General features: G+C 51.3%; 7 protein-coding genes across 7 annotated transcripts; 4 read left to right on the forward strand and 3 right to left on the reverse strand.

Annotated features, from left to right (window-relative positions):
• Window positions 1–452: 452 nt before the first annotated feature.
• On the reverse strand, window positions 453–1,786 carry COCCADRAFT_86074 (uncharacterized protein; the record flags this gene model as incomplete). The annotated part of the gene is made up of 2 exons (XM_007710306.1): window positions 453–1,610; window positions 1,682–1,786. The coding sequence occupies 2 exons, from the start codon at window positions 1,784–1,786 to the stop codon at window positions 453–455; spliced, it is 1,263 nt and encodes a 420-aa protein (XP_007708496.1).
• A 711-nt stretch (window positions 1,787–2,497) lies between these two features.
• On the reverse strand, window positions 2,498–4,563 carry COCCADRAFT_1849 (uncharacterized protein; the record flags this gene model as incomplete). Its single annotated transcript, XM_007710224.1, has 6 exons — window positions 2,498–2,508; window positions 2,557–2,812; window positions 2,876–3,752; window positions 3,803–4,031; window positions 4,079–4,298; window positions 4,351–4,563. 6 exons carry the CDS (start codon window positions 4,561–4,563, stop codon window positions 2,498–2,500), a joined length of 1,806 nt encoding a protein of 601 aa, XP_007708414.1.
• A 1,981-nt stretch (window positions 4,564–6,544) lies between these two features.
• COCCADRAFT_23152 (uncharacterized protein) lies at window positions 6,545–7,300 on the reverse strand (the record flags this gene model as incomplete). Its single annotated transcript, XM_007710244.1, has 2 exons — window positions 6,545–6,712; window positions 6,890–7,300. The coding sequence occupies 2 exons, from the start codon at window positions 7,298–7,300 to the stop codon at window positions 6,545–6,547; spliced, it is 579 nt and encodes a 192-aa protein (XP_007708434.1).
• An 856-nt stretch (window positions 7,301–8,156) lies between these two features.
• On the forward strand, window positions 8,157–11,512 carry COCCADRAFT_1850 (uncharacterized protein; the record flags this gene model as incomplete). Its single annotated transcript, XM_007710225.1, has 3 exons — window positions 8,157–10,047; window positions 10,100–10,719; window positions 10,772–11,512. The coding sequence occupies 3 exons, from the start codon at window positions 8,157–8,159 to the stop codon at window positions 11,510–11,512; spliced, it is 3,252 nt and encodes a 1,083-aa protein (XP_007708415.1).
• A 4,703-nt stretch (window positions 11,513–16,215) lies between these two features.
• Window positions 16,216–17,599, forward strand: COCCADRAFT_1851 (uncharacterized protein; the record flags this gene model as incomplete). Its single annotated transcript, XM_007710226.1, has 4 exons — window positions 16,216–16,365; window positions 16,425–16,878; window positions 16,938–17,324; window positions 17,385–17,599. 4 exons carry the CDS (start codon window positions 16,216–16,218, stop codon window positions 17,597–17,599), a joined length of 1,206 nt encoding a protein of 401 aa, XP_007708416.1.
• A 1,802-nt stretch (window positions 17,600–19,401) lies between these two features.
• Window positions 19,402–20,547, forward strand: COCCADRAFT_1852 (uncharacterized protein; the record flags this gene model as incomplete). The annotated part of the gene is made up of 1 exon (XM_007710227.1): window positions 19,402–20,547. The coding sequence occupies one exon, from the start codon at window positions 19,402–19,404 to the stop codon at window positions 20,545–20,547; it is 1,146 nt and encodes a 381-aa protein (XP_007708417.1).
• Window positions 20,548–21,367: 820 nt separating this feature from the next.
• COCCADRAFT_86210 (uncharacterized protein) lies at window positions 21,368–21,565 on the forward strand (the record flags this gene model as incomplete). Its single annotated transcript, XM_007710307.1, has 1 exon — window positions 21,368–21,565. A coding segment is annotated over one exon (198 nt), but the record flags the coding sequence as incomplete, so codon positions are not given.
• Between the last annotated feature and the right edge of the window lie 1,746 nt (window positions 21,566–23,311).

Below are 23,311 nucleotides of genomic sequence, written 5' to 3' on the forward strand. Positions count from 1 at the left end.
TTTTTTTTCTCTTATCATATCATGTGCTATCTATGAACTGCAAACGTGTTTGCTTATTTATCTTCGATTCTCTCGTCTTGTTTTTTTTCCTCAAGTTATTACTTTCTGCGTTCTTTGAAAGCAGGACTTATGAAGGAAGGGAAGGTAGTAGACGTTTTTCTTTTCCTGCTTCTTCTCTTTCTTTTAGGGCACAGTGGGAACAATGATACCAGGTTTCTTTTCTCTTTCGTTATATCCCTATCGTAGCGTGTGCTGCTGTTGTTTTTGAGGAGGAAAGTGAATGAAGGAGAGTGATTGACTGAAGGGGAAGATGAGAAATGTAGGATAATTTGTAATGCACATGACAGGGCAAAGAACATACAATGTCTAGGAACATACCACTCTTACTTTCAATTCTACGCTTATTTGGCCCTGAATTTTCGTTTCCTCCATTCCGAATTCCCTCCTTCTCTTCAATACTTGGGCTTAAACATCAACGTCCCCATCTGCGCACCAATATCCGCCTCAACCCCCCACAACCGATACAACCACCTCATAATAACCCCAAAGCTCTCCGGCTCCCCCATATGCTTAACCCCACTCACAAACCTGACCTCCTTGGGCTCCCCCCTCTGGAGCGCTAGATAATAATCATCAATAGGAAAAATCTCATCCTCAGTCCCATTCACGAGCAGCAACCTCGCACACTCTTTCCTATCCAACGTGCCATCGTTCAGGAGCGAGAACTTGGTGCTAGCTTCGTCTTTGAAGCGGGGGACGTCTGTGCCGTAGCCGAATTTGTGTGCGAGCGTATCGGCGAGATCGAAGGGGTACTCGAGATGGTTTACGTGGTCGAGCCATGTTTTGTCGAACATGTGGTGGCAGCCTCCGCCTAGGGCGACGACGCCTGCGAGTTGTGCAGCGTGCGTGTGTGCGACGCGGATGGCGTAGTAACCGCCCGTGCTAAAGGCCCAGATGGCAGTCTTTGCGGCGTCGAGGCTGGACTGCTGGGATACCCAGTCGAGCAGTGAGGAGTAGAGGCGGTCGGGGGAGGTAGGATCGGATGGGTCGGCGGGACAATCGCCTGTGCCTGGGATTTCGAGGACGAGGGTGGCGATGCCGTTGCGACGGAAACCTTCCATCCAGACGGCGAGTTCGGTGCGGTAGCCGTCTAGGCCGGTGAAGATGATGAGGAGGGGCACGGGAGAGGAAGGGGAGGCGGTGGCGGGGAGGAGGTGGTAGACGGGGATGTCGTGGCCGTCGAATTCATTGCGGTGCGTGTGGGGGATGAGGATTTCGTGCACGGGATGCTCGCGCATCGAGAGGCCTTTGAGACAGACTTCTTTGCCCTTGGCCCAGGCTTCGCGTTGGACGGGGCTGCGTGGGGCGGGGAAGCGCGCGATGCGGTAGACAGCGCTGGAGCGGAGGTAGTACTCTGAGGCCTTTTCTGTCTCGCCGTTTGCTTCGGCGGAGCGGGCGATGGAGGCGAGGTTTTCGGCTTGGGGGAAGAATGTGCGGGCGTAGGTGTCCCAGTTGTAGGGCTCGCGCATGTTGTTCTTGACCATTTCGGCAACTATGGGCTCAAAGTCGGAGGCGGTGCCGAACATGAAGGGGTATACGCCCATTTCAGCCTGTGTCCAGGTCAGTCTTGGATAAACTCAGTGTGCAGACGATTGTTGAAAGGATGTTTTGCGATACCTACCGGCTTCTTCCATTTCGTCTCCCATAGCTGTTCAAACGACTCATGGTGTTTGGCTGGTATGTCCAGTTTATCCTGGATGAAGAACTTGCCTCCTGGTGCCGCCATTTTCAGTCTAGACAGCTATCTTCTTTCTATGCTTTTGCTGGGCTTCCTTCGTATTATGCTAAGAGCCACTGGTAGGAAGCACTTATCCAATTCGTATCTACACTCAGTCATACAATATAAAATGACGTGAGCACTTGAAAGTCAATGGTAGAAGAAAACTTATCATGAAGGAGAAAACAAAAAGGAAGAGCAGCACTGCCATCACTTCTTTATACCCAATTGCCTGTTTTGGCATTGCGAATTCCTTCTTACCTGATACTCCAACGGGGTTTGCCGACGCAGTGAGTGTCGTGTGTCGTTCGGCCCATGGAGGCGCGGGCCGCCCCTCTTTCGGGCGGTTGGAGATTTTAGTTCGCGGGTGGGGAGCCGACTATCGGCTGAAAGCATCCATCTCGAACCTTTTGAAAACCGGTATGACAGACGCGAAATTACTATAGTTACCTTTCGGCATATAGGCAGGAGCAAATTCCCCTCGATATGGTTAGTTCTCAATGACAAAGTCAGCATCATCGGATAAGAGGTAGGCTGCAGCATACAGACGGGCGTAATAAACAATCCGCTACACATTTCAAAGATAGTCACAATTGCAGACGCATATCATATGTCTTTGTTGAATTTCATTCATGTTCTCATACCCAATCGTGTAGGCTTAGATTGCCCCCGTCGTTGTCATTTTCTTACCCACCCAATGCGCCGAAATGCTGTGCAAAACTATTTGTGTGCTGCACACTGTTAGTACAATAACCAACCTCGCACAATGCTCTACTTACGAATTCCCTCAACTGGCTTGCCGGTGCCATCGGCAACCTCGGCTGCCGTCTTCTTGTCCTCAACAATGTCCTTCATGAATGGGAAGGTAAGCACCTCCTTAATGGAGTAGTGGTCTGTCAAGAACATGACTAGACGGTCGATACCCATACCCCATCCACCGGTGGGTGGTAGACCATACTCGAGCGCTTGGCAGAAGGTCTCATCGATGAGCTGTGCTTCGTCGTCACCTGCTGCCTTCTGGTTTGCTTGTTCGGCCTGTAAATTCGTTAGGGCAAATCCTTTTCTTTACCAATCCTAAGGAAACTATTGTCAACTTACGAAACGTTGGCGCTGGACTTCTGACATATTCAACTCGGTGTAGGCGTTCGCAATCTCCTTCTTGCAGACAAAGGCCTCGAAACGCTCGCAAAGACCGGGGATCTCTCGGTGAGTCTTGGCAAGGGGCGACATGACTTCAGGGTGACCAACGATGAAGGTTGGGTTCACGGCAGTCTCCTCGATGAACTCACCAACCAGCTTGTCAATCATTCTTGAGTTGGTACGGGGTTCCGAGCACTCGACGTTGACCTTCTTGAGCACCTTCTTGAGGAACTCGTTTGTCTCAGCAGTGTGAAGTTCAGTCGCCGGTGGGAACTTTTCACCAGTAGCCTCCTCAAGAGCAGGAATCATATTGACTCGCCTCCATGGCCTTGCCCAGTTGACGTTGTAGACTTCGCCACTCTGGGTGTGGTAGACGGTTTCGTAGCTGCCAGTGACCTCCTTGACCATCTCGCTGACCAGCTCCTCGGTCATGTCCATGAGGTCGTGGTAGTCGGCGTATGCCATATAAAATTCGCAGGTGGTGAACTCAGGGTTGTGGGTGAGATCGATACCTTCGTTTCTGAACTGACGACCAATTTCGTATACCCTCTCGAGACCTCCAACAACCAACTCCTTGAGGTACAACTCAGGGGCAATTCGCATGTACAGCTCCATGTCGAGTTCATTGTGGTATGTCTTGAAGGGTCGCGCTGTTGCGCCTCCGGCAATCTTGTTCATCATGGGCGTCTGCACTTCCAGGAAGTCGCGCTCATCGAGATACCTGCGGACGGCCTTGACGATCTTGGTGCGTGCAATGAAGGTGTTGCGCGTCGAATCGTTCATGATGAGATCGAGGTATCGGTTGCGGTGGCGCTGCTCCTGGTCCTTGTAGCCACTGTCATAAGGTCAATACCTCTTTTTTCTCAGGCCATGGGCGGTTCTTACAAGTGCTCTGTTGGCAACATCCTGAGGCAGGGTGTGAGGAGGATGACTTCGCGCGCAAAGATACTCAATTCACCCTCGCCACCCTTCTTGGGACTTGTTCGGCCAGGGAAGCCAATAACACCGATAATGTCTCCACGCTGAATGTTCTCGTGCTGCTTCTCAAAGGGCACATCGGCCTTGGACTCTTGCAATTGGCACATGACCTGGATGGTAACACCCTCTGCCTTGCCTGTAAACAATTAGATGTGTACACAGTTTCTTGTATCACACACATACAAACGTAGAAGTGAAGTGCGCTGGAAGCCGATCGCTTGGTCATGACACGGAGACCCATGCGAATCTCCTTTTCGGGCTCTGTCTCGCCCTTCTTGAGATGTGAGTAGTCGCGTACATAGTCGGCGATCCTGTAGTTGGTGTGGAACTTGTGTGGATAAGGGTTGGGGTCCTGGGAGGCTGTGAGGGCGGCAATCTTCTTGGATCGAATTTCAAAGTATTGCTGGGATGTATTAGCAGCACGTCGCATCGATATGACAGACCAGAGGGTGTACATTTGGGTTCAATTCCTCAATGTCGTCCTTCTTCTCCTTCTTGGGCCGGGCTGGTAGAGACGCTTCCTTCTCCTTCTTCTTTTCGTCCTTTTCGCGCTGCTTCTGGCGACGCTTGAGTTCACTCTTGGAGATCTTCTCGCCAGTGACGGGATCAGTGTGCAGATCCTTGGTCTCGGCAGCCGGAGGCTGGGTTGCAGGTTGTTCGTCAGCCATTATTGCAATTGTTCGTAAGGGACGTCTTGCTCGTGTGGGCGGCGCGTCGAGATATATGCCCCGCCAAACTTTTTGACTCACCCCGCCATTGACTGCAATGTCGGGAACAAAGTTTTTCCATCCGGCCCAAGGCGGCATCAAACAATCATGCAGCTTCAACCATGGTTAGACTTTACGGGATTACTCACATGTCTCGTGCCTTAATTCTTCTCGCTTGGTCTAACCTGCATAATACCAAATTCGTAAAACATCACATTCAATGCAACACGTGCGAGTTACCAAGGCAATGACAGATTGACATGCGAGGCTCGGGATGTAATAGTGCGTGGGAAATGATCAAATTTGTTTCAACGAAAAGCGACTGCCATTGGAGAAAAAAGTAAAGGAGGCCATCTTTGGGCAATGCATTGCGCAAGACACACCGGGAGGGCCGCAATCTGCCAGAGACAGTGCCCAAGAACCAGTTGGACCCCGAGGTAAAGTTGCTGTCAGATTCAACCGACCCTTGAAAGCAGCCATGATCTTCGAGATCCATGTTCGCTGCCGTCACACCCAAGGGCAAACCCCGCATAGGCATCATGGAGAATACGAAGACAGACAGCATGGGGCGTGTGGTGCGCAAGACGAGGGCTTGGCGGCGGTATGGCGACTGGGGACCGACCATTCCTGGACCCTGTAAATCATTTAGCAGCCCTGGCAAAGATCTCGTGGCCTCGTCAGCTTGAAAAGCATGTGCATTTGGGCGTCAACCCTATTGGGACTCTGACCCGAGGTGCTATGTTATCGGAGCGGGGCATGGTAGTTGATGTCTTCACAGTTCTTTTGAAGCCCAACGACACATTAGCATATTGTTACCACAGCAATGCGGGGTGGGCGATAAGCGTCGGGGAGAGAATCAATGTGTTTGGGTGTTAGTTTGCAACGTTTACTGAGACAATGCCATTTTTAGGTTGTGGCTCGACTGATAGCCGCTGTGAGTGCGGCTAGGGCTGGTGCGATGGCTCTGAGACGTGACAGGCGTCAGATGGAAGCAGTGGGGGTAGCACAGCCAGGAGTCGCAAAAGCACCGTCTTGCGGGCCGTGCTTGACATGTCAAACCGTCGCAGGAATCAAGTGCGCCGTTTACTCAGCAGGACATGGTTGCTTGTTGGTGAGGCACTCAAGTGAGGCGCACCGGCTGGGTTCGGTGGCTGCATGCCGACCATAATTGAGTGGATATGCGGCGATCAGCAGACGGTCGAGGCTAAGGCAGGTACGGCGATGGCAATGCGCGACGAGGGCGTTCCTGCGTTTGCTTGCTGGAGCTACAGACGCGTGGAGACGACACGACCGCGGCCGCAGATGCGGTCGCCCGTGAAGTAGTCTCGGGTGCCTGGGGGATTGTTTTTTGTCCTGATGCATGGCTGTTGATGGTAGAGTATGGTGTCATGATGTTTGTTCTGGATGCCATCGTCATGTGTTTGATCTACGAGCGTCATAGCCGCGCTTTTGCGCGTTTAGTGTCGATGGGCCTGTGAATGCATCTAGCACGTGGGCTATTGAAGAGTATGCGGGCCGCCAGTCTGGGACCAATGAGCAAGTATGATGTTGTTGCTAGCGTGTATCAGACAAATGGCTTGCTCATCGAGACCATGTATACCACTACGTATATGTGGATACGTAGTGGTATGTCTTTGTGTCTATGAGGGGGGGGGGCAATAAGCCGACGTCATATACATAGAGTCGGGCATCTGGGATAGCACGTGGCCGATGGCTGCAGGGCAAACATGACGCAGACGAACCTCGATTTCAAAGCCGACGCGCAATGAGGACCACGGTTTTGGGCACCAGGGAATAGTAGAACATGGTAAGGCCATGGAACAGAATCGAAACAAGGCGATGCTCGGGGCGGAACAGTCGGCGCCATGTCGAGACGAAACACAACGAAGACCCTTTTTTTTTCTTTGAGGCTCACCAGGGATGATGGTGGGAGGTAGGCATATCAGGGCATTATTGAAGGCGACAGGGCGGGCATATTGGTGGACAGGTGGAGTATTGGTGGACCAGGAAAGGCTGTGTTGTCGTGGGAATAAGCAGCGGTGGCGCCAACGGGCATGGCAAAGGTGAGAGTGGCATGGTGGAGGAGGAAGCGAGACATGGGCCATGGCAGCTGTCTCACGACTCGCAAAAGCTATCGATAGCGCGATAGGCGTCGAGGGGCAGGCTGGAGGCAATCAGAGAGCAATTAGCAAGCATGATGCGATGCGGAGAGCCAAGCGAAGCGCGTGTGGGCTGCGTGTTGCGAGTTGGCGGGAGCGAGCGGGCCGCCAGCGAACTGTGAACTGACCGAGGAGAGCCCCCTATTGAACATGACGCAGCCCCAGCTAGCGGGCATGAGGATGCTAAGATTGGCCTCATTTGCTGCCATGGCGCGATTGGGGGGGATCCTAGCGGCGTGGAAGCTGGGAGGTGCCCCGATGCCGTGGTTGGGGGACGGGACTGGTGGTGGCGAGTATTGTTTTGGTCCGGCATTGTTGATCAACAATAAACAGTAAACACACGCACACACACCGAGTAGACACGACGCACACGCAGTACGCACACGCAAACGCACACGGCAGTTGGCAGTGGCGAAACCACCCACGGCTCCGCTGCAGCGCCTCGCACCACGGCCAGACTGCGCGCGCGTAACGAGGCCGGCGGTGCGGGCAGGGCAGAGCAGCGCAGAGCAGCGATGAGCAGCGCAGAGCCTGTCCATTGCGTGCGTCCCCACCGTGTGGCCGGCGATGCAGCTTCACGGTGGGTGTCGCGCAGTGCAGCGATTGGCATGCCAGGCTAACGGCCGGCCTGCAGGGTGTCGTCGGTGGGCGAGCGTGCACGGGCCTCGCGCCTTGCGGCCACACCAGCCCGCCAGCGCGAACGCGTCTCCTCCCATATTATACCACCCCCATTTCCAGCCGATCGCAGACGAGCGCACAAAGGGTCTTTTCTATCCCTCGATCGCCCTCCCTCTGCCCTCTGCGTTGTATCTCCACCTCGTGTCGCGCCCACCTGGCCAGCCCGCCGTTGACACGCGCGCATCCTGCCCTCGCTCCACCACGACACGCAGCGAATCGCCCACGGACACGCCAACAACACCAGCCACGCAAAACCCACCCGCCTCCCGACTGCCTCCTGTTCTCCGGCCTCACTGTCCCCCCACTCCTCTGCATCCTGCATCCCCTCCAGGCCTTGCATGGAGAACTTGCACACGTCGCCCGCTGCTTACTGAGGTGCAATTCCCGCTCCTCGCCGCCGCCAAGCTCCACACAACCCACCACGACGCCATCGCGCATCGCCCGCCAGCACCCGCCAGCACAAGACGCATCCATTCCACCGCGCGCGCCCGCCTGCAAAACCCGCCAGCCTTCCAGCCATCGACTGAAGACTAGCTCTCTCTCCTCATGTGCGTCGCGACTGCCTAGACACGACTCAATCAGTCACCCTGAGGCAACCACAACAACAACAAAAACACCCGGACCCGCCATCCACCACCCTCGCCCGCGACGCCATCCCCCGCTCCCTCGCAACGTCAGCACCACCACCACCACCACCATCACCCCGCTGCGCGTACCATGGATTTTGGCTTCTCCCCCAGCCGAGAGGGTGGCACCATGCACTTTCCTTCTCCTACTCACCCCCACAGCTATCGCCTTGACGGTACCCACTTCTCCCACCTCCAGGAACTGCGCCGCTCTCTCTCCCGCTCACCCTCCAAGCAATCGCGCTTTCAGCTGCGCAACTCGGACACGCCCCGCTCTCCCATCTCCCCGCTCGCCATCGCGCGCGCATTCTCGCCAAAGGCCTCCAACAAGCCCACGAGCCCCATTGCAGCTTTTCCAGAATCACCGCTAGCGCAGGCCGTTCCAGCAAAGAAGAAGTTTTCGCTGCGCCGCTCAGGACCCCTCCGCTCGTCTCCGCGCACTCGCAACAGCAAGTCCAAGAGCCCGCGACGACGCGCCTTGGCCGAGACGACTGACGGCAACGCGACTCCCTTTATGACGTGGCCCACCATTGGCCAGGAGAACACGCCCGTGCGACGCCTCAGCTCAGAATCCCCAAGCAGCATGGACATGGACAAGCGACTAGAAGTCGACGACAAGCCCATCAAATTCGAGTTTGCGCGCCGTTCAGAGCTGTCGCCACCAGCAGCAGCGCCTGCAAAGTCGAGCCCGCTGAAGCGCAATGATGGACTCATGAACCTTAGCGGATCCCCCGGATCCAGCCCCATTGCAAAGCGCCGCAGTCTTCACGCCGTCTCGAGTCTTGGAAACGACTTTGAGAGCATCTTTGACCCATCTCCCGCACAGCGCGCTTCCCCGGATGATGCGCCCCGCCAGCGTGACGTGACCAACGAATTCTCCTTCAACAGCTCACCTGCATTGGGCGCGCAATCGCCTATCCACCGCACAACGTCACTGCGCAAGTCAACTCTATCACAGCGTTCAAACACCCCGCGCAAGCCAAGTTACGAGGGCGAATTCGCCTTCCCTGGCCCGGCTGCTTCCAAGACTCGCAATCGCATTTCTTTCGATGGCTCAATAAACAACTCAACACAGACACCCGCCCAGTCAGCTCAAACACCATTCCGAAAATCCACCTTTGATGCTGGGCGCATGGGCTTGCCCACACCTTTTCCCCGGGGTGGAGCATCGTTTCCGCACCCCTTGTCACACGCACATACACCGCACTCTGCTTCATCAAGCATCAGCGGCACACCAATGGCTCCTCCCCGAGCCCCCGCCGTGCAGTGGAACAACTCCGTGTTTCCTGCACCTCCCCTGTCAAGCAACCCTCATTTCTCTCGCTCCCTACCAATCGGTATAGGCCGGCCCTTTGAAACCGAGTATGAGCAATCTGCACATGAGTCGTTCGACACTCCATTCAAAGTTGCACCGCCAGCGCCTGTCGCCTTCTCCACAGGCCTTTTGTCCAAGAAGAACCGCAATGCGGATGAGCCGGCGGCCGGCGTCTATGTCATGCCTGACACGCCTTCAAAGCGCCAGTCGTTCCCTCCTGCTGCGGGAGACAGGGCCGTCAACCTAGACACACCCCTCGTCAAGCGATCGGGCAGCCTATTCGGCAACGATGCGCGACCCCAGCACCAGTTTGGCACTCCCAGCACGCCCTTTAGTGCAAATGTGTCCAAATTCTCCACAGAGTCGTTTGGTAAGCGACCAAGCATCTTTGGTGACATGGCCAGCAACACGCAGCGTCGCGGCAGCTTTATCAGCATTGATGGAGACAATGACGACGACACCCAACCGGACAGTCAGTCGCCGACGGCGAACCGCATGGGTGACAGCCAGTCCAGTGTGGACGACATGCCACCAACACCAACCAAGCCTAGCAACAGCTCCAGCCGTCGCTCAAAGGAGAGCAGCTTGCGACGCAAGACGTTTCGCTCGCGCCCTTCGATTGGCTCAGATACATTTGCCGCTCCCGACAACGATGGTCGACCAACAAGTAAGTACACATTTCCATCCAAACTCGATAACAGTACACTAACCAATAACAGCAGCCGGAAGTCTGTTTGGTGAACAATCGCCATCAACACCCGCAAACGACTCTGGCGCACCTCTAGATGCAAGCAGATTGTCAATTTCGGGCAACCGTCGCGGGTCGTTCCCTTTCAACGCTAGCTTCGGCTCGTTTGCGCCCGCGACTCCTACCACACCTCGTGACTCTGGCTTCTTCGGCAGCGTATCAGGGGCTATCCCCATTGGCTTGACCAAGAACGATGTCGACGAGTCGCTGAGCGAGCGATTCCACGAGATCAAGCCTCTCGATGGTGGAGAAGGCGAATTCTCGACCGTGTACCGTGTCAGCCATCCAGTCAAGCCTTCGCCCCAGAGGTCGCCTGCTGGTAGCCAAGTTTGGGTAGTCAAGAAGTCAAAGAAGCCCTACATCGGCCCAGGCGACCGCCAGAAGAAGATGCGTGAGGTTGAAATTCTTTATGCTCTTCGTGGTAACGAACATGTGCTGGGCATCAAGACTCACTGGGAGTTTGACCAGCACCTCTACATCCAGACCGAATACTGCGAGGGCGGTAACCTAAGGAAATACCTCGACACTGTTGGCTTTAATAGTCGTCTGGATGACTTCCGCATTTGGAAGATCCTGCTTGAGTTGTTGATGGTACGTCTAAGAATAGTCTTTGTTTGCGAACCAAGCTAACCCCCCATTGTAGGGCCTCAAAGCCATTCACGAAGCAGGATACATTCACCTTGATCTGAAGCCCGCCAATGTTCTCATTGATTTTGAGGGTGGGCTGAAGATTGCCGACTTTGGCTTGGCGAGCCAATGGCCAGCTCCTGCTGGCATTGATGGCGAAGGTGACCGCCACTACCTTGCGCCTGAGCAACTCTCTGGTCGATTCGACAAGCCTGCCGACGTCTTTGCCCTGGGCATGATGCTCGCCGAAATCGCTGGTAACTGTGTTATCCCCGAGAACGGCGACTACTGGCAGAAGCTTCGTTCAGGCGAGTTCGAAAACGTGCTCCCAAGCTTGACTTGGAGCGCGGACAGCAGCACCCTCAGCCGAGACTCTCACGGCGACCCAATCTCGGAGTCGGCGAGGCCCTCCATGGATGGCTTCCTCATGTCCGACGCTGCTGAGGATTCGATGGCCTGCATCACCGTCAAGCCAGCATCGAACCCAGAGGAGGACCTCGCACGCGCACCATCCTTCATGGTGCAGCGCAACGACCCCAACTCCATGGACCATGTTGTATACGCAATGCTGAACCGTGACCCCGATCAAAGACCAACGGCAGACCAAGTGCTCCAGTGCTATGGCTGCCGATGGGTTGACTCGAGGCGTCGCTCTGGCGCCACCATCTACGAGGGCAACTTTGGCCCAAGTGATGAGGTTCTTGCTACATACACTGGCGAACATTACGGTGATGCCGATATGATGGACATGAGCTAAGTGCTTGCGCTTGGCCGTTCACTATTGCATCACCTCTGCTACTCATCGCTCCGCACCGTCTTGGTTACATCATGAATCACAAGTCGTCTCGCGTGTCATTTTGCGATATCCTGTTACCTTTTACGATTTCCCCCTCCTGTACTCTATATCACAAACCGGAGTTTGGACCTCGATAAAGGACAAAAAAGGCAATTTTTCTGTTGCTTTGAACGGTTTTCCCCATTCGGGGTAGGCCATTATTTCTTTTTCTTTGTTTCCTTTGTAACCTTTTTCCTTTGTTCATTTCTTACTTTCATCTCTGTTTCACGAGCTTTCTGATGTTTTCAACGGCCGATATAAACTATGGGCTTCAAGGTTTTGCTTTGGGGAAACATTGGGAACATTATTGGAGTTTTGTGCGTTGCATATGCATCCCCCCACGAGGATACCTTCGCTGCTGGAAAATAGCGCGAATGGGGATTGGCGTTTTTTTGTCTTTTGTGGCTTTATTTGTGATGGGGATGATTGGAATGGCTTCAATGTCTCAAGTAGGGATTTGTGGGTAGGGTGGTAAGGGGCGTTGGAACGGAAGACGGAATTGGGTCTCTCACGGATTGGGGTTGGGAAGGGGCCTGGGACGGTGGATGGAGTTTTTTTGGAAGTGGGATATTCGGACGGCATATTGAAAGACAAAACAACAATATCACTCACGATTTTCCATGCCCATATTAGAGTTCAATATCTTTGCTTGTGATGTCTGTCTTACGAGGTTGAGAAACTTTTGCGTAAAGTACTTTCTGTCACCCACCAACCCTACACACATCTGTTTGTTTTTTTCCTCTCTCCCTTTTCGTCAAAATACATAGACACCATCGACTACACTACGTATAAGCCCTCCTCTAACGAAACAACCAATCGCTACTCACAGTCATCCCACACATCCCCATCACATCTCCTTCCCACCCTCATCCACCCAAAAAAAAACCCCTCCCTCGCTGAAACTCCAATCCACAACAACACCTCCTATCCAACCTATACCCAAGAATCCCAAGTAGATAAATATCTCGATCAAACCTCTTAGTTAAACGGGAACTATGCGCTATCTCAGAAATATATGTAACGTGACATCACGCAAAATCCTAAATCACAATATTCCCCCCCCCCTTCCTTACACCTCTAGATATTTATTTGAAACTTTGTATCTAAGACCCAGCTAGTGAAGTATGTGGGAAGTAGGGGGGGGGAAGGGGAAACGTGATAGGAGGTAGATTAAGTAGCAATATATTTTAAGGTCGACGAGTTTTTTTCCCTATGATTGTTGCTGAGTTGGTGGATTTTCCTAGGGGGGGTTCGGGGTGTTGAAGGACTGATATGTATGTGACTGCGATTACACTTCTCTTTCCGATATACGTTCCTTTTTCTTGGTTGTGCTTGTAGGCGTATTTGGGGGAATAGGTTTAGGGGTTTAAAAGAAATTGTAGATGAAAGAGTGTTGTGTTTGTGTGTGTGTGTGGATGTATGACTAGATTGGGGGTTTTTTTAATGTAGAGCGAAAAAGGCTTGGATGGAACAAGGAATATGGCTGGTAGCAGGTACTATTACTTTGCGTACCCCTTAGCTTTACTTGGTCTTTCATGTTTGGGGTAGTTTTTTCCCGCTGGGGATTTTGAGATTACGGAGTATCTAGAGCCATACATAGTATAGTAGCGAGCAGACCTCTACCTGGCTTGTTTATTTTGCCATGTTCTTTGAATATTTTCTCTAATTATACATGAGTTTATAATGTCATTTATATTCAGCACACCACCTTACTATGAATAGCAAAAACAAGTTTGGAATACCTAATTTCCTATACTAGTGGTATGAAACAGGTTTTACTGCAGAGATGCTGAAATAATGTTTTTCCAATATTGGTAGCAAGTCAGTAAAATAGCTTTTTTCTAGTGATCGGAGGACGGGATCTAGTTTATATGCGCAGAGTAGGAAAACAAACTCAAATGTAAAGTTCCATACTTACAGCTGGTAAGCGACGCTGAAGAGAGGTTCAGGTGTAGCTCTAGGCATATATCACCGTGTCTATCCGCTGCTGTAATTGCTAGCTATTCCCCATCTAGTCGATTGCCATCCAGTAACATAATGCACCTGTTTTATTGGGGTTTAAAGATTAATTAAAGCATTGAGAACTTGGGAAACAACCTACATACTATCTTCACTTGCATAAAAATACTTAGAGACAATATCACTCCATTAATTGAATATACATAACTACATTTGAAACTCACAGAGGCCAGTGGTAGTAATAAAACCGCGGCTATATCAAACAGCGAGCACCTCCCTTATGTATCCATCAAATACAAGATATGACGCAGACGATTTATTAGCTAATGTATTACTATCTAGTTCTATATGTATAAGGATTTATATTTCAAGTTCGAGCTGACATGCACGTAATTCGCAAGACCAACCCGCAATTTTAAATCAGTGATAGAGCTTCATCAAGGCTAATTTAACCAGGATAGTATAGATTGATTCCCTCCTAGTATACGGGTATCGTATACGTGAGACCATGATGTTTATACAGAGGAGCAAATCTCCCACTGCAATCTTGGATATACTACACTCTATCACAAGATGTTAACGTACAATCTTCTCGGTCCTATTTGGTAATCCATATACGTCTTTGCAGTGCTCTGTTGGTTTCGCGGAGCTACTAGGTAGAAGCATCGATTCCGCGATACTACATACTATATGCTCCGTTCTAGGCGGTCTCTTTAGCCTAGAATTCGAGAATCGCATAAAGTGTTCAAGGAGGCCGTTTTTGAGCGCCAAAAGCTATCCCAGATAACGATGGCTTTAGGCCACAGAAGGTAGGAGAAGAGTTTTTGTCTCAGAGCAGAATTGAAGACTTGCGAAGACAAAAAGATTTCAACAAATAAATCCTAGGTTTCGGTAGGGGCGTGAGAAGTACACTAATAGTGCTTGTCTATGCAGCTTTGATAGCCCACTTGGGAGAGCTGCTCAAGCGGACCACCGGTATATGAGGAGTTAGGTAGGTAATCAATTACAAATCCACATTGTCGGATGTTTTTGGTGTTCGCTGATCGAATAAGATCAACATCACGTGATTAGACATCAAAACTTTGTATTTATCCGTTTATCAATAGAAATTACCATAGCGTTAAGCCCCTAGAAAGTACTACTACATATCACCTTATCGCTTGTTCGGTCCCGCTGCTGCCGTGCCGCAGCCTATGCCTCAACCAGTAAATTATTCCGTACTACCGCTCTGTACAATGCAGCCACGACTCAGAGAATGGTCAATGATGAACAAAAGTCATGTAACTTGAAAACAACCCGCGTGGGTAAAAGGCAAAAAAAAGCCTCAACACTGTCACATTTCTTGCCGCGTCATGTTCGCAAGTACCTACAATCTTCTTGCCGCGTCTCAAGAGGCCTTCTAGAAGGTCGCAGGCGTCTTCGAGAACCTTGGCAATCCGTCCCGTCGAGTTGGTGCAGCATGGATCTCGAACGCCCGAGTATTGCTTTTTGACGAATCCTCCAACGAATGGTAGAGTATGACGTGAGAAACGTGGAAAATACGACACCTAAAAGGATTTAGTTGGGAGAATACACTATTGAGGATGAGATGCGGTGCCGAACTGGGTCGAGACGGCCCCGATTCGACATGGCCATGTGCTTTGCCTACTCGCCAACCGGCACATAATGATGCCGAGAGGGCATGGCGAACATGCCACCCCATAGTTCTTTACATGGGTAAGGGACGAATCGATCGACCTTGATCTACGCCAGCCCGATTGATTGATGCAGCGGCACGGAGGCGTCTCACGACGACTATGGGCTTACCTCACCGGTAAGATGGAGGCTAAGCTTCTCGAGGACTAGGGTGGCCCTCGCTTGGAGGCATCTGCAGCCCGACTCAACGACGTACTTGCTTACAATGCACTATTTATTTTACTAGAGCTTTTGCGTCTGGTCTTCCCATGCTGTTACTATTTGGGTATCCTGGGCGTTTGGTGGCAACGGCTTGGTTCCTGTATACTACCCCAACCACCGCGAGGCTGTACACTGCTGGGGTGTTGTCCATGCTCCAAAAACTTCGGTAATTTGCAAAGGGCAGACCCCTGGTACGCAGGGAATAGGAGCCAAGAAAACATCATGGTCTGGGTTGTCGGCATGCACACGTTGGCTTGCAAGGATTCATATAGCAGCCTGCATGCAGGTTTTTAGCTCATTATCATAGGCTGTCTTATGCAAAATATATGCATCCCAAGTAAGTGCTCGCTGACTGCATCTGCAGCAAAGAGCGTTGCTTTCGTTTATCTGCGTATTTGGGTAACACGGCTGCTTCACATGAGTTGGCTGTAGTATGTAGTACATTAGATGTAGGAGGGTCTTGCAGTGGGGCAGGATTTCCAAGACCCCATGGGGTCACAGCGTCATGCCTCGTCGCCCAAGCCACAAGTGGGACCCATATCCGGGCGTGACCGCTGCCCGGTCTGCATGGAGCTTACCGCCGCCAGACTTTGTTCTCCAAATTACATGATACGGAAGAGCAGCCAATTTCGGCGTAGGGTTACAAAACCAGTGGAGTCTCCCCGCTGACCTTGAATACAAAGAGCGGCGCAGCATCTATCTTCAAAACTCTTGTACTGGTTGCAGCACCGATTTTTTCCTGGGTCACAGCTAAACAACAAAAACTCACGATGCCTTCTACCAGATCACTCGTCGCTGTCGGCGCGACAATTGGACAAGCTTTGGCAAATGCCGTGCCCAAATGTGCCCAGGTCGTTGACCAGAAGAGCTTCAATGTTCTGCCTGTTGTCCCGCCGGCCGTCGAATACAATGGAACCACCGTAAGTTTTCTTTTTTTGCAAAAAAGCATCTACCTTTTGTATCATCTAACTAGAGACAGCCGTTTATATGGCCTGGTACAACCGCGGAATCACTCCTAGCCAAACCTTTCCACATTTACGACCCGGAATTCTACGATGTGATTGGCACTGATCCGTCTCTGACTACCATTGCAACCTCACCATCGGATCCTCTCTTTCACGAGGCGGTAACGTGGTACCCTCCTACCAACGAAGTTTTCTTCGTTCAAAACGCCGGACCACCTGCTGCAGGCACTGGATTGAACAAGTCTGCTATCATCCAAAAAATCGCCATTGCCGATGCCGAGAAGGTCCGCAAAGGAAGTTTGAAGTCGGTGCCCATCTCGATTGTGAACACATCGAACCCGCAAATCATCAACCCCAATGGTGCTACCATGTACAAGGGAAAGCTCATTTTCGCCGGTGAGGGTCAGGGTGACCGTGTGCCATCAGCTCTTTACGTCATGGACCCTACGCCACCTTACAAGACTACTAGTAAGTTATTCTTATAGCCTCCAAAAATCATAGTTGGGGACCATCACTAACAAAAATAGCTCTTCTCAACAACTTCTTTGGTCGCCAATTCAACTCGCTCAATGATCTTATTGTCAACCCTATCAACGGTGATCTCTACTTCACTGATACAATCTACGGCTTTGTCCAGGCCTTCCGTCCCTACCCTGGTATTAGACAACAAGTGTACCGTTACAACTTCAACACCGGTGCTACCACCGTTGTGGCTGATGGAATGGAGCACCCCAACGGAATCGCATTCTCCCCTGATGGCAAGAAGGCCTATGTTACTGATACCGGTATTGCCAATGCCAACTACGGCCTCAACCTGACCGCCCCTGCATCCGTCTACTCTTTTGATGTTACCAAGGACGGCACTTTCAACAACCGCCAGACTTTCGCCTTCGTCCCATCTTTCATCCCTGATGGTACGTAATCTACAACCGCAAACGCATCCGATATTTGCATTTGCTAACAAAATTCTGCAGGTATCAAGAACGACTCCAAGGGCCGCGTATACGTTGGTTGCGGTGATGGCGTCTGGGTCTACAATGCTGCTGCCAAGCTTATTGGCAAGATCTATACTGGAACGACTGCTGCCAACTTCCAATTTGCTGGAAACGGCCGCATGATCATTACTGGACAGACTAAGCTGTTCTACATCACCCTGTCTGCCGCCACCACCGGCACAGCAGTCCAATAGATGCATGTATATGTAGTACCTTAGATTTGTTGCATCTGTACAATAGCGCAATACCGAGAAGACCTCATGAGTCGTGTATCGGGCTGATATATTCAAAACATAATGTAATGTCGATTTTTTTTGGACCAATAGACGCATGCTGCATGTATGTACGAATGTATGACGGGAATGAGTGGTGATTGCGAACACGTCAAGTGGAGAAGGCAAATTGTCACGCCACAGCTGACACTACCGTCAATGACATCCGGACCGTCCATGGTTCCGAATTGCCAGCTTCCATTTTCGATCTGGTTAGGAGCTCAGCCGCTATACCAAGTCCCATTCCGCGGAGCAACTAGCGGCAGCGGAGATTGGTGCTGCTGTGCCACGCCAAGTCTGCCGGCGTGAATAGAAGGGCCGAGGAACCCCGTTCCGCCGCACAGCCCCATGGGAAAGAATGCCCCTTCGCAAATGCGCAGCCTCCTGCAGCTTGTGAAAGACTTGGGCCCACGAAACCAGTCAAAACACCGCACGACACTAGTCCCTGTGTTAGAGAGAGGATTAGAGTTTGGACATGATACGGGCGACCTGTCCACCTACCGTACTTCGTATTTTTCACCGTTCCAAGTCTCTTATGGTTCTTGGTCTAATCATCACATACTAGAGTAATGGAAACTGAACAATCCAAGATCTTCTAAGATCGGACGATCATACAACCCCCTTCCCTCCCCCCACGAGTGTCGGCCGGTACGCCAAGAAGCAACGACTAGGAGGCTCTTACCCTGATGTCAGTCCTTCACATTGGGCGTCGAGGCGTTGACACACAATCCGTGTTATTGGACAAAGGCTTTGCCTAGTCCTATGCTGCAAGGGACGATCTGCAATGCATAGGAGTTTGGGACAGACGAGCGCATGAGTCGTCTGATGACCCTCCTCCATCTCCCCCGCTCGCAGCATCGGCCTACCTTTACTTTTTCCGTGCGCCTCCCCGTGTGTTGACGCGCAGCAACCATGTGTATTACAGTGGTCGGTAAGACCGTCCTTCTATCCTTTCTCCCGTGCCCATGTATAGGTGTATTGCGAAGGGTGGGCGAACCAAATCGTCGGGTCCCTCGCGACAATAGTCAGACGGCGACTGATCGGAGGATAGCATTTCGACCTTCCAGGCTTGAGTTCACGCCCGTAAAACTTCTAGTTCGCTTATGGTCTGTACAGAAGTGGAAATCAGCGTGAACTAATCTGTTCACAAAGAGAGTTCACTAGATCTATCAACCTGGTGAATGGCAACTCCCGCTCTGACAAGAGCATATATATGCGAAGAGCTGAGACCTAGCTGAAAGGCCCGATGTCGTGCAATAGTTGGCAGGGGTGGCGAGGGCCGCGTTACCTTACCACAGCAGACTAGGACACGGATGGGAGCATGTGGTTAAGCGAAGACAAGGCCTTGCCAAGTTGGCAATTCGCGACCTGAGTGAAGTGCCGAGCCACCTATTGACGGCTCGCCATCAGACCAGAGATGGTTGCTTAGTCCCTGCCGGCTGGACCCCCAAAGGGAACAAGGGCTTGGTTTAAGGCGCTCAACCAAGATGAAGGCCATCCCTGAAGGTACGGCTCGCCTACGGAGAAAACGTTGACGTTTGAGATGGTCCTGTTCCCCATGGTTGACAGGGCACCCACACATGTGCGCCAAGATGCTTGCAGGGTGGGTTCCTTCTTGAAGTAAAGTGGAGGTTGATCTCCCAGATCTGAACGCTCATCAACTCCACCTTTTTGCTTTGTTCTACGATATCCTTTTCGCAACCACCCCCCCTGCTTTGCCAACCATGGCGATCGTCCTTCCCACCGCGAAGGTCATCGCGGCCGTGTTCCTCAGCATAGCATTATACAACTTTCTCGAGCTTAATGTCTACATTCTCACCCTGTTCAAACGGCGCAGCGGGCTGTATTTCTGGAGTTTCACGGTTGCCACATATGGAATCCTTTTCAACTCGATTGGATACATGCTCATGCATTTGGTCCAAATCGAGACGAAGAACGTATACGCTACATTAATCCTCATAGGATGGTGTTGTATGATCACTGGCCAGTCGGTGGTGTTGTATTCGCGGCTGCATATTGTTATGCACAACCTCCGATGGCTCAAGTATGTCCTGACCATGATCATCGTCAACGCAATCTGGCTACACATTCCTGTTATCATTATCGTATATGGTACAAACTCAGCCGACCCGAAGCCCTGGATACCGGTGTATAACATATACGAACGAATCCAACTCAGTGTCTTCATCGCCCAAGAACTCATCATCTCAGGCCTCTACCTCTTCGAAACCACCAAGCTCCTCCGCCTGGAGCGTACTATTGGAAACGTTGGTACCCGGAAACTCCTTTACCATCTCATCTCGGTCAACGCTCTTGTCATCCTCCTCGACTTCAGTATTCTCGCCCTGGAATTCGCCAACCTCTTTGAGATCCAAACGTCCTGGAAGCCACTTGTATACAGCATCAAGCTCAAACTCGAATTCAGCATTCTCACTCGTCTCGTCAATTTGACGCGAAAGGCCAGGAGTGGAAACGGGGCCAGCTCCTACGGCAACAACGCATATGGTAACAACGCATATGCAAACCGCGGAGTAGAGGCCGGAGGCGTGCCACTGGGAACGATGAGGGCAAAGAGCAACATCCAACGGTCAATGGTAGGAACAGGCAAGGACGAAACAGACACATGGGAGGTCCACGTTAGCACTGGCAAGGGCAACACCAAGGCCATGCCAGCGCAGGTGGTCAAGACGACAGAATTCACAGTGCACAGTCACAGCAGACAAGCGAGCACAGAAAGTCTGGTGGAGAGCGGGAAGAAAGCATTTGTTCACACGACTTCAACAGAGTCGCATGAGATTGAGAGGGATAGCGCGTCGTCTGTCTTGTCAGATCCGCATTACAGGAGGCACAATGAAGGTCAGCAATGGTAATACCGCTGGAAGGAATATACCGATCGATACCAATATTTTCTTTGTTTTTTTTTCCTAACGAAAGCGCCTTTCTCTGATATCCGTTAATTTTCCTTTTCCTTTTTTCTACATTCTTCCAAAATCCATTTTCTTCTTCTCTTCTCTCCTTCATCCTTAACCTTTGAGATCACGCGCGCACACGCACGCGCACGAAATAATGACACGATATTTTTCACTCAAACCTTGTGACGCGCGTTTCCCATAGATGACCTTTTTTTCCTCTCGCCTTTGATACACATACCTACAACTGTGCACAAGTTTCTGTCCTGGGATAGGCCGGACGGAGTTGACTTGGGCGCAAGCATAAATTCTACAACACTGTAAGGTTTTTTGCACAAAAAAAGGGAACCCGACGGAGTGGTGTAAGACAGACAAAGTCGGAGCTAAGTATCAAGCCTTCACGCAGAAAAAGTTGTTCGAACCAGTCACACGTTCGGTGCTGTCTTCGTCTTACTACAATGTCTCAAATAGAAAGGGGAGGCGAGGCGACGGGGGGCAAGGGAGAGTCCCATGCCGGTGTGGCACGATACTATCTGACATTTTGTTCGCGTGGCTAGCCGCGAACTTACTAGCCCTAGTACCGTACTTACTTGCCTCCTAACCGCATGCGGGTCACGCTGCTCACCCCACCACCCCCAGCCGTGCTTACGTTTAGAATGCTTGCACTGGGTAAAGTACGTATGCCCAGGGCATAAAAAAAAGAAAAATAACCCCCCCGGCTTAAAGTTTCTCGGTTCCAATCTATGCATGTTCTTTTCTTACCTTGACTCTCCCGCAACCCCCTCCTCCCAAGGATATCTTGGAAGGGGGTCCTACCAGGTACATCCGCACTCCGAGGCCTAGACGCATCCGCGGGGAAAGAATCATCATCGATCTAGATGCGAATCGATCTACTTTACCTAATAATCCCCGTTCCTTCCTCTTTTTGCGCTCCCTGGGGGAAGAAGGTCCCAAGACCTGTCGCATGAGAATGACATGATGGCCAGCAAACCCCCGACAACCCCCCCCCCCAAAAGAAACAAGCGTGCGGTGCTTCGTTTCCAGACGCACGGAATTTGCGGGGGGAATGGGATGAATTAGGCTGTTGGTTATTTGTAAAGTAGTGCGCGGCATATACTAGCATTGTTTCGGCTCGATTTGATTAAGAAAGAGTCCGAGAGAGTGTGGACGGAAAAATGCGCAGATAACGAGGTGAGAATTTTTTCGTATTTGGCCCGGATATTATAACGTGCCTCGTTATCGTTGGACCTCCGCCACCGTTAAAAGACTTTGCTATGTCAGCAGCCCGTTTAGCAACTTTCTTTTTGCCGTTTCGTGGCTGAATACCGAGTGATTGGATAATGAATCTCCGCTGCCCAACTTTTGTCCGTATTCTTTTTGGGTCGAATCTGATCGCAAGCGCTTCTCGGTCGAAGTCGGTAATTTTTGGGTGAGGTTGGCGTTTTTGTTCAATCAAAGCCATTGAAAGTTTGGAAGGATTAGAATCCCGGGTTTTGGGCTCTTCTCTTGATTCATCTGGTCTTGATCGTATTGGGTGTTCTTGATGGCATTGCACCAACCGCTCAGTGAGACGTGCTTTGGTTCTCCTGCATCGCTGGCCGTATTTGCGTTCCTGGCTTTGCATCTTTACCAAGAGCAACGTTGCTTATCTCGTCAGTGTCGGCTTGGCCCATTAGAGTGTCTCTTGGATTCGATCGCTCGTATCCTACCTGGAGACTGATCATCTAGGAAGTCGGTCAGCTCAGGCCTGTCGTTCAGGCTTTCGTATAACCGGGGGGACAATAAGTATTTCAAGGTCGTCGCTGACTTGCGACAAGTATGAAACGAGGAGTTGGAGTAATTTTTCCATCTCCAGAAGATAAATCTATGCAGCAAATCACAAGAGCGGATTGTCCCGCGATATTCCTTATGCCGTTCCATATATCCTGTACTGGTGATGGGTACTCGGCAGTTGATGTGAACACAGCTGTGTTATGTGTTATGTAATGCGATGCTGAATCCGTCCATCGGTACGTTCGTATGCGGGCATTGCAAGATCCATGTGCTTTGACACTTAATAACGCATCAATTATCAGTCATAATGCTGTTCCTTGGTCGACCATGTAGACTTAGGGCACCGTGTGTTATGGTTTCTGAATGTCTTAGGACAGTTTCGTCTTAGTGCACGTAACAGTGTTGATGGGAGGAGCGTTTGAGCGTGGTCGGAATAGAGCGGAAATGGTAGGTGTCAACGATGGGACATGATATTAAAACAGAAATCGTCGCCCAAAGTGAAAAGATTTGTACTTATGTTTGAAGGCAAAGTCGTTCATTCCGGATCTCAGCGGCTGCTGATGTGTACATCCTCAGTGACTCCCGGCGACTATGTGATTGAAGCCTGAGATGTTGAGTAGCTTCGCGATACTTTCCCCAGCTTGTTCGCAAACGAAATACTTGCTCGTGCAATGGTTCTCACCAAGACTTGAGAATTGCTTATCGCTCTTCGATTTCTCTTAACACGCGGAGAAAAAAGGGTGCGGTGGTGCGGGCTGAACCTCCGCCGAACTCCGGTTCCAAACATGTCATGTCTCAGAAAATCATTTCGAGACTGCACACAAACCACGAAGTTGGTGATTCTAACCACTTGTCGCTGAAATAAACCTGCTTTCGCACAGTACCAAGCATTATGCACCATTATTTCCCGGTGAGCCACAACCGGCCGTGGCGGGCCTGACTTGCATATTAC

This window comes from Bipolaris zeicola (genome assembly GCF_000523435.1).
Source record: "Bipolaris zeicola 26-R-13 unplaced genomic scaffold scaffold_16, whole genome shotgun sequence".
Taxonomy (NCBI): Eukaryota; Fungi; Ascomycota; class Dothideomycetes; order Pleosporales; family Pleosporaceae; genus Bipolaris; species Bipolaris zeicola.